The following is a 9976-nucleotide window of genomic DNA, read 5'->3' as shown; positions in this document are numbered from 1 at the left end:
CTGAAGTGACACACTTTGAGAGGAGTCTGTGAGGAGAAGTCCCCTCAGGCACTGCCAGGGCTGTTTGCCTCCTCTGCAGGCTCAGTATTCTGGGGGTTCCACAAGCCTCAGTTGCTACTGTGTTTTCCTCTGAATATTTCTTGTCGTGCAGTACACAGGGAGAATATTTTGTGCTAGATTGTCCTCTGGGCTTTGAGGTGAATCTCAGTAATTGTAGTGATTTTCCTGTCCAGATGTACTTTTTATAGATTGTAAGGAAAAGGGAAGAGGTACTATAGAAAATCAATTGCTCAAAATATGAGTGGCCATCGACACTAAAAATAAAGTCTGAAGTGAAGAATTATTTTGTTTTCCCCTCGATAGTTGGTGTAAGTCATGCAGTGTTAGAAAAGTTCTTTGAAGAGTTTCAGCCAGCACCCAGCTGTATGCAAGTCAAAATAGCAAAGGATGAGACAGGGCACGGGAAGCATTTTTAGCCCTTCCTGTTGAAGGCACAACAGTATGAAAACTGCCTCTGGATGTTATCCATAGGTACCATGTGTTATTTGCAGAGAAGAGCAGATGTCCCAAGCTGTTGGTGGTCCAAGTCCTGCCGTGGCTGGCCCAGTTTCTGTCCTAGCAGGACCAGGGTGGCTGGCTGGGCAGGGGAGGAGGTGGGGGGATCTCGGGGGGCTTCTGCTTCACGGCCAGGCTGGGGGACCGTGGGGGAGGCAGGGAGGGCTGGTGCTCTGCTTTCCTGGGCGACTGCTGCTGCTGAGGCCGTGTGTGAGAGCTGTCAAACCGGACGGTCCTTGGGCTCCCTGGGGGCGAGGGAGAGTCGCGCCTTCTTGGCCGGGATGGTGGAGCTGCAGCAGGGCGAGTGTGGAGAGAGGAGTGGCTGAGGCCCCAGCTCACACAGGGACCCTCCTGCACAGCAGGGCCCAGAGCTGGCAAGGCTCCCCAGCATGGCTGGAGCTGCTGGCACACCTTGGCCCAGCTGGACAGCTGCCCCTCAAGGCCCTGGCGAGCAGGGGATGTGTCTTAGGTCACAGATGTGACCAAAAGTACAAATTCTATCACCATCTGTGGGGCAGTGATCCTTATCTCTGTGTGAGATATCCTCTGCTAATGGGCCATCTGTTAAAAACCAGGTGGGGCAGTGTTCTTTATCTTTTCCACAACCCATCCTTCCTCCAGGAAGATATCTTCTGTTAATGGGCCATTGAGTGCCACTGCATGACTGATAAAATTCCATCATCCCATTGGGAGATGCTCCAGCCAAGGGGAGAAGCCAAGCCTTTCCTACCTAGATTAAAACTGAGATTTGGAACATCAGAGCAGCCTTTTTCCACTGGATTCCAGAGGAAAACCAGACCCTTCTATATCATCACTGAACCTTCAGAAGAAAACTGCACCCTTCTACAGGACCACTGCTTCAACAGAACCACATCTGTCATCCAGGAGGACTGCAGCCACCATTTAATGGGACTGCTACCAACACCCTGACTGATAGGGAGTCAGGTTGTATTCTGACTAGGTCAGTGTTTTGGGTTTGTTCTTTGTAATACTGTATTTCTATTTTAATTTTTCCTAGTAAAGAACTGTCATTCCCATATCTTCGCCTGAGAGCCCCTTAATTTCAAATTTATAATAATTTGGAGGGAGGGGATTTACATTTTCCATTTTAAAAGAGGCTCCTGCCTTTCTTAGCAGACCCCTGTCTTTCAAACCAAGACATCAGGTGTGGTTACTGCGCTAGAGAGAGAGGAAAAGGAGACAGCAAAGACAGCAACACACATGGGTCTCTTTAGGGTAAAAAAGACTAACTTTATTGAATGCAAAACCCATATTTTAAGCATATTATGGAGAGTTAAGACAGGATAGTAGCTCGTTGGATAACTGGGAAAAACATCCATGAGACCATACCTTAGAATGTGTCTCACAGAAAAACACCAGGTGTTAATCTTTCTTGTGAATACCATTCTGTTTTGACCGGATTTCATTCTGTTTTGACTAAATTATCATCCTGGGAGATTTTCTCCCCAGCTGAAGCTAGAACCAACTTATCAGCCTGGGAATGAAGCTGAAAAGCTCCAGCCTGAAAGTAATTTTTCAGGCTGTAATTTTCCTAGCTTTCTAACAGTGTCCACAAACAGATATGTATAGTCCTTGCATGATTCCCCACAAAACAGCACACTAACCACATCGTACCAAGCACTCTCTTATCTCTTACATTCCTTCTTCAGAATCCCACTTACTCTTGCCAAGGCTTGCAGCCTACTATGGCTAACACATCTATGTCACTTGTTACAAGCTGAGCTCTGCTTCCAGTCTTGCTCTTTAGCTGCATTCCCACAGTTCTTGGCTTTAAAACGCAGGAAAATGGGAAATTGATCCGTTAGCAAGAGCTGTGCATGGGTGGGAGCACTGGGATGAGCTCTGCTGGCAGATCTCGGTTTCCCAGGATGAGGGAAGGGGCCGGATCCAGCTCTGTGGATCGCTCAGGCAGTGATTCCTGCTGGGATGAGAGAAAGTCACGGTGTCACCCTGTCCCTGTCCCCATCCTGCAGAATGGACCTGGCTGGAGCCCATGGAGAGCGGGAGCTGCTCCGGAATCCCACCTGATCCCGCTCCAATCCTGCTCCATCCATCCACCCACCCACCCACCCATCCCACCTAATACCTCTCCATCTATCTCACCCAATCCCTCTCCATCCATCCCAACTGATCCCTCTCTGGAATCTCTCCCTGATCCTGCCCCATCCATTTCAACTGATCCTACCCCATCCATCATCCACCTATCCATCCATCCAGCCATCCACTATCCATCCATCCATCCATCCATCCAGCCATCCACTATCTATCCATTATCCATCCATCCATCCTAAATGATCCTGCTCCAGAATCCACCCCCGATCCCACTCCACAATTCCATCTGATCCTGCTCTGGACCCCTGCTCTGATTCAGAAGCCCTCCCTGATCCCAATTTGTCCATCCTGCCCGATCCCCCTCTGATAGCCCACCCTGATCCCGCTCTGCACCTGCGGTCAAGCCGTTGTTCCCAGGTCATTTTCTGCAGAAAGAGAAGATCCATGAGATTTCAGCACGGATCATACACTGGGATTAACCCCAGGATCCATTCTGAGATCTGCACAGAGGGGATCCAGAGCTGGATCCACCACTGGTACTTACTGGCTGTCGTGTTGTATTCATTCCTGTCCCTCTTCCCTGTGGAAAAACATGGTCGGTGGCACAGGATTCCCAGAACAGTGCCAGGTGGATCCGTGCCCCATCCCGACCCCCATCCTGTGTTACCAGATTGGCGCTTCCAGACAATTAATCCAATGAGGACAATGAGGATGATGATGGCAGTGATGATGGACACAGTGACCACCACGGTCACCAGATTCCTGCCAGCTGTCGGCTCTGGGAAAAACGGGATGGTGAGGAGGGGGAGGGGAATCTCCATTTGGGAATTCCAAATTCCCAATTCCCACATTCCACATTCCCAGCCTCACCCCAAGCGTAGATCCCAGGCTCCAACATTCCGGGATGCTCCACCCGGCACCGGTACTGCTCCCGCTCCTCCGGCCGCGCCTCGATCCTGGCCCAGGTGTGGAAGGTGCCGTCACTGTTGGGAACGATCCCGCCCCACTCCGTCTCCTGATCCCAGATTTCATCCCCCTTCATCCAGGTGACTGCGATGGAGCTGGGGTAGAATCCATACGCGTGGCAGGACAAGATCAGCGTCCCGTGTTCCTCTTTTCCAGACACATGGACATCAGGGGGCTCTGGAATGGGATAACAGTGAAAGACATCCATGGAATTCCATGGCAATGGGATGGGGGTAAGATCAGCCCCTGGAATTTCCACTGGAATGGGATGGGGGTGAGATCTGCCCCTGGAATTCCCACTGGAATGGGATGGGGGTGAGACCTGCCCCTGGAATTCCCACTGGAATTGGATGGAGGTGAGATTTGCCCATGGAATTCCCACAGGAATTATCATGTTCCCAAGTTCCTCACTCCTAAATTCCACATTCCCACAGGAATTCTGCTCCCACCTTTGTGGTCCAGCTCCTTCTGCCCATATCTGACGTATTTCTGGAGCCATTCCGGGCATTCGTGCCCCAGGTAATTCGTCCAGCTCTCAGCATCGTTCCCTTCACGTTCCCAGCGACTCCTGGTGATCTCAGCAGCGCTGTCGGCAGCCACGAATCTCCTGGATCCCAGGTCAAAGGAGGTGAAATCCTGCCCATTGTAGCCATCCCGGTAGGATCCACGGACACTCCCGTCAGACAGGAGGTCACAGCCGAAAAACCGCTGTACAGTGTGGAGACCTGGGAGGATTGTACCCACAGAGACCCATGGAATTGTGTCCCAGCCCCATAGAGCCCCATTCCAACCCCAGAGTCTGATGGAGACCCACAGAGCCTGATTCCAACCCCATGGATCCACATCCCAGCCCATGGATCACAAGATATCCCATACCAGCCTAATGGATGGATCCCCATCTCAGCCCATTGGTACCCTGTGAATCCACATCCAAGCCCCATAAATCCCATCCCAGCCCCACGATCCCCTCACTCACCTCCACTCTGATTGTACCAGTCTTGCAGTATATGCAGGTTCCCAGCAGCCACGTTCTGGCTCCTCTCACAGATCTGGGTCTTCCTATCCCAAAATCCCTGCTCGGCTCCATCCTTTATCCACTGTGTCAGTGGCTCCATCCGGCCCCTCTCGCTGTCGTAGCGTGTGAGGGGGATCCCATCCAGGTATCCAATGGCCATGAACTGGGGGATCCCTGGGCTGGGCTCTGACACCACCACATCCAGGTAACGCAGGGAGTGGAGAACTGGAGGGACACAGAGATTTGGGGGGGTTGAGGGGGTCATGGATCAATGAAAGAGGAACTGGGATAGCCGGGAAGGGAGTGCATTCCAGTGTCCAGGAATGGGGGCTCAGGGGACCCCCGGTATCAAGGAAAGGGGGATACAAGGACTGGGATAGGTGGGATGGGGGTTCCAGGGGATCCCTGTGCCCAAGAAAGGGGGATACAAAGACTGGGAGAGGCGGGATGGGGGATCCAGGTGGCCTCTGTGCCCAGGAAAGGGGATCCAGAGATCCCCGGAGTTGAGGGAAAGGGGATCTGGGAGCTGGGACAGGCAGGAATGGAGGTCCGGGGGATCCAAAGGTCAAGGAAAAGGGCGGGACTGGGGTCTGGGAAAAGCGAGATGCCCGAAAAGGGGGTGCAGGGGGTCCCAGGCCCGGAAACGGAGACTCAGGGATGTCCCAGTAGGAATGGGGGCTCAGAAGGTCTCCCATGCTGCGATTCGGGGTTCAGAGGGATCCTGATCGCCAGGAATTGGGAGATCATGGGGGTCCCGGTGCTGTGTAACGGGGTGCAGGGAATTCCCGGTTCCAGGAAATGAATGATCACAGAGGTCTCCATGCCCAGGAATGGGGGTTCAGGGGTGTCCTGGTGCCGGGGAAGGGGATGGGGGGAGTCACAAGACCCAAAATGTGGCTATGTGGGGGGTTCCCGAGTCCAGGAATGAAGGTTTAGGGTTTAGTCTGGAAATGGCAGTGCAGGGAGATCGCGATTTCGGGGGCCCCACTCACCTCTCGTCGCGCCCCCCGGGTCCCCCAGCAGCCCCAGGAGCCCCAAGAGCAGCCCCAGCGCTGGAGCCATCGCGCTGCTCCGCTGCGGGCCCGCCCCCAGTACCGGCCCCCAGTACCGGCCCCCAGCACCGGCCCCGCCCCCAGCTCTGACTCCAACCCCCCCCCCCCCATTCCTGCCTCCATATCCTGTTCACCAATGGAAGATCGATATTTAAGTGACGTCACCGGTCGCCGGGTAGATCCCGGTCTCACAGGTTGGGACACGGAAGCGAAAGAGACCGAGGGAGCGCGGCGGGGAATAGGGACGGGGGAATCCCAGAGAATTCCTCTGGATCACCGCTGCGACCTCCCTGGAGCTCTCTGAGAACCGCCTGGGACTCCCTGAACCCCCCCCTTAAGAAAGCGCCGGGAGTGAAGAACAGGGGGCACATGGAAATTTGGGAGATCTGGGGGTGCAAAGGTGAAGGAAAAGGGCGAGTCTGGGGTCTGGGAAGGGCGGGATGCCCGAGAAGGGGGTGCAGGGGGTCCCAGTACACGTGACGGGGATCCAGGAGGGGGTCCCAGTACACATGAAGGAGGTTCAGGAGGGGGTCTCAGTACCGAATAAAGGGATGCGGGAAGGGTCCCCATGCTCAGTAATGGGGGTTCAGGGGGTCCCGGGGTCAAGGAAAGGGGGGTGAAGGCAATGGGGGGTCCAGAGGGTCCCTGTGCCCAGGAAAAGGGGTGCAGGGGTTGAGGAAAGTTGAGAGTGGGGGCTGGGAAAGGCAGGAATGGGGATCCAGGGGGTCCCGAGGTAAAGGAAAAAGGGGACTGGAGTCTCCGAGAGGGAGAGGGTCGGGAAAGGGGGTGCAGGGAGGCTATGGATTCTGGATAAGGGGCTGCAAGGGGATCTCCGTGCTGGATAACGGGGCGCAGGGTGGTCCTGGTGCGTTAGAATAGAGGGTTAGGAAGGGTTTAATTCCTGGATTTGGGGTCGCACAAGGATACTGATGCGGAATGTGGGTTCAGGGGGTCCTAGTGCCGGACAATGGGGTGCAGTGGGTCCTGGTGCCCAGAAATGGGGTTCAGGCGAGTTCCCTTGCCGAGCATGAGGGTTCAGGGGTTCAGGACCGGGGAAGTGGGTACAGGGGGGTCCCGGTGCCCCGAAATGAACGTTCGAGGGGGTCTCTGTGCCCAGGAAGGGGGGTTCGCCTGAAAATGGAAGTGCAGGAGGGTCTCAGTGCCCAAAAATGGGGGTTCAGGGGGTTTCCGTGCTGGGGAATGCATGTTAAGGGGGAGTTTCCTTCCTGGAATTCGGGGCTCAAGGGGGTTCCGGTGCCCGAAAATGGAGGTTCAGGGCGTGCCAGTTGTGGGAAATAAAAAGGTATAAAACTCTCAGAAAGCTGTGTGAAAGCAAATCTCAGGATGGAGAAATACAAGAATGCTGAAGATTCAAGGACATGAAACAATAGGGCTGCGAGCTGTGTAGAGATAGGAAAATGTTAAGCAAGATAGTAGAAATATGTAAGCTTAATAATCAACCTTTATCCATTGTTTTAAGCTATTACAAGCAAGTAGTGTTCAAAACAAGATGTACGTGTAACTTTATTAATTGGCCTGAGCAAACGCTTGTCACCTTTTAATACTATTCATACTTCTAATGCTATTGGTTAGAAACTAGTTAAAAGACTTTATAACAAAGAGAACTTCGCCTGCTGGGCTAGCAGCTGAAGCTGTTCCATCTCCCTTGCTTGGTTCTGTAAAATGAAACTGATGATTGTGATGGAATAAAGCTTCGAGACAACTGCTCCAGCATTCCCGTCCTGTTGTTTGTATACATAGATTTATGTAAATATAACAGAAAAAAAAAATTCCAGTAAAACCCAAGAGCCGATGATCAGAAATGCAGGTTCAGTGGGATCTCCATGCCAAATGAAGGGGTACGGGAAGGTCCCAATGCTAGGGAAGGAGGTATGGAAAGTTCTCGGTGCCAGATGTGGGGGTACAGGAGGGTCCCAGTGCTGGGAAAGGGGACTGAGGGGGGACACAGGACCCAAAATGGGCATTCAAGGGGTTCTGCTGCCCGGGAATGGAGGTTTACGGGGTTCCCGGTGCCCGGGAATTGCGGTTCAGGGGGTGTCCCGGTTTCGGGGGGTCCCACTCACCTCTCGTCGCCACCCCTCCGGACCCCCAGGAGCCCCAAGAGAAGCCCCAGACCCAGCGCTGGAGCCATCGCAGCTGTCCCCGGTCGCAGCTGTGGCGCAGTTCGAGAGATGCGAAAGTGAAAGTGCCCGAGGGAGCGCGGGGGGGAGGGGAAAAGGGGGAATTCCAGGAAATTCACCTGGATCCACCCCCTGGGATCCCTCTGGATCGCGCCGCCGCCTCCCCGGGCTCCGGCCGCTGCCGCCGCTGCCGGGCCCGCACAGACGCTGCCACAATGGCGCCTTTGCTGCTCTGCCCAATCAGCGCGCGACAACCAGGAGTGACATTGCCACAATCAGCCAATGGCAGCGAGGGCCGGGCTCTGCACACGGCCCAGCCTCGGCCCGCGCTCTCAGGGCCCCCCGGGCTGTGGGAGGGCAAAGGCGGAGATGAGGAACAGCCCTGGAACGGGCCCGGGCCCGAGCCGCCATTGGCCTGGAAACACAAACAAAGTTCTCCGCAGCTCTCCGGCTCAGCGGGAAGCCCTGGAGCCTCTCTTCTCCTACCCCTAATTAGGAGCCTCTGTGCATGGCTTTGATTTTCCCCACAAAATGGGAAAACGTCTCTGGGGAGCTCTCCTGAACTGGCTGTCAAGGGCAGGAAAAGGATTTTGTTAGCAGCTCACTGACTTCTGCAGTGCCTCTGCTCTAAATAAATCAGGATTTGCCAAGGAGTGCTCATGGTGCTCCCACTGCTCTGGTTTTGGCTGCCATATGGTTTCTTTCCTGCCAGTGGCTGGCACGTGTTCTGTTTGCATGGGAATGCTGTGGATCAAACACAGCGGGTGCTTTGCTTTCTGCTGAGCAGGGCTTGCCCTCTTCAAGGACTTTGCAGTGTCCCTTGGTACGATGCAATATTTTCCACTGGAAAGGTGATGCCTAGGAGAGGCTGCCTAGAACAGATGGAGCTGAAGAGTCTTAAAGGAATCAAGGAGATGTTTACTAAAAGGCTTTCAAGGGATACACCTTGGGCAGTACAAGAGCCTGGCCATGGCTCTACCCAAGCCGGACACAAGATGGATGAGCGGTCACAGGTTTTCACACTTTTCTAAGTTTAGTTCCATTTCCGTTCTTGGGGTTAATTGTCCAATGACAGCTTCAGGGTCTGACGTTTTTCAATTACATGTGCCAATCCCTTACGGTTCTCTAATTTCAAAGGGTATTGTTTTTCCCTAACCAGTGTGGCTCCTGGTCTGAGTGCAACTCTCACTTGTTCTGCCTGTTTGCATCTTCCTGAGATATCACTGGCTCACAGTGTTGGATTGAATGCATTTTCAACTTCAGTGAGCATTTCACCACTTTTTTCCTCTATAAAAAGTGCAGCAACTTGGACAAATTTAGATTCAAATATTACAACTTGTACACCCTTTCCCTTCTTCAATTTAATTTCTGGTTCCAATTTTTCTAGCAAATCCCTCCCCAGCAATGGTTTAGGGGAGTTAGGCACATAGAGGAATTGATGGGTTACCCAGTGCTTCCCCAGCTTGAATTTTAAAGGTTGGAACAAAGGCCATGTTTTGCTTACCCCAGTCACCTCAACAAAATGTACACTGTCTTTACTCATTTTCCCTTCTAAGGTATTTAACACAGAATACCCTGCTCCAGTATCTACCAAAAATTCCATGTCATCTTTCCCCACCTTAGTTCTAACCAAGTGTTCTGCTGGGGGAGAAGCCTTCAGCTCCCATTATTCTGAGCTTGAGCTTAGTACTACCGGGACTTGGTGAACTAGGAATTTTTATTTCAATGTGGGACAGTCATTCCTTCAATTTTTGGAATTTTTTTACATAAGGCACACTGATCTTTGTCCGTAGGGGAAGTTTTCTTGTGTGACTTTTCATGAGTTGCCTTCTTACCGGGTTGAAGTCTTTCATATGGGCCCCTGTCTCAAAATGCATTCTAGGCCACTTCTAGCAATTTATCTATATCTCAAACTCCCTCTATCTTTTGCAGCTTTCTTCTTACATCATTTGTAGCTTGACCCATAAACAAGAGAACTAGATGTACTTTCCCTTCAAATGATTCAGGATCTAGATCTGTACATTTATTTTAAAAATCAGTGGGTGATTCATCCTAATTTTGCTTTATTTTGTAAAGCTTTGACAAATTTAGGACTTTAGGGACACCATGTTTTAACCCATGTACTGTCACAGGCAGCTATTCTCAAGCTGCCCCCCAAAACTCATCCAGCTGAG

The 9976-nt window shown here is 52.6% G+C and overlaps 1 protein-coding gene across 4 annotated transcripts; it reads right to left on the bottom strand.

Annotated features, from left to right (window-relative positions):
• Positions 1-1785: 1785 nt before the first annotated feature.
• Positions 1786-5715, bottom strand: LOC148217904 (class I histocompatibility antigen, F10 alpha chain-like). 4 transcript variants are annotated; one of them, XM_088158385.1, is made up of 8 exons: positions 5602-5715; positions 4571-4834; positions 4044-4319; positions 3499-3771; positions 3296-3406; positions 3173-3208; positions 3022-3053; positions 1786-2497 (listed from the first exon to the last, which is right to left on the bottom strand). In XM_088158385.1, exons 1-7 carry the CDS (start codon positions 5669-5671, stop codon positions 3028-3030), a joined length of 1056 nt encoding a protein of 351 aa, XP_088014511.1. In that variant the 5' UTR covers positions 5672-5715; the 3' UTR covers positions 1786-2497; positions 3022-3027. The 4 variants fall into 4 exon arrangements, with proteins under 4 accessions (XP_088014511.1, XP_088014510.1, XP_088014508.1 ...); XM_088158384.1 differs by having other exon boundaries at positions 1786-2494; XM_088158382.1 differs by having other exon boundaries at positions 3173-3406.
• Between the last annotated feature and the right edge of the window lie 4261 nt (positions 5716-9976).

This window comes from Sturnus vulgaris, unplaced genomic scaffold, assembly GCF_052056855.1.
Source record: "Sturnus vulgaris isolate bStuVul1 unplaced genomic scaffold, bStuVul1.hap1 Scaffold_198, whole genome shotgun sequence".
NCBI classification, from domain to species: Eukaryota; Metazoa; Chordata; class Aves; order Passeriformes; family Sturnidae; genus Sturnus; species Sturnus vulgaris.
The sequence above is the reverse complement of the archived record's forward strand: the minus strand, read 5'-3'. Positions and strand labels throughout refer to the sequence as shown.

Bases quoted from the DNA above. Each gene is read 5' to 3' on its own strand.
- LOC148217904 (XM_088158382.1), bottom strand. From the start codon at position 5,671: ATGGCTCCAGCGCTGGGGCTGCTCTTGGGGCTCCTGGGGCTGCTGGGG. The intron at 3,407-3,498 runs GTGAGGCTGGGA...CGTTTTTCCCAG, and splicing joins GCCTGGGATCTACGCTTGGG to AGCCGACAGCTGGCAGGAAT. The intron at 3,054-3,172 runs GTAAGTACCAGT...CTCTTTCTGCAG, and splicing joins TGAATACAACACGACAGCCA to AAAATGACCTGGGAACAACG.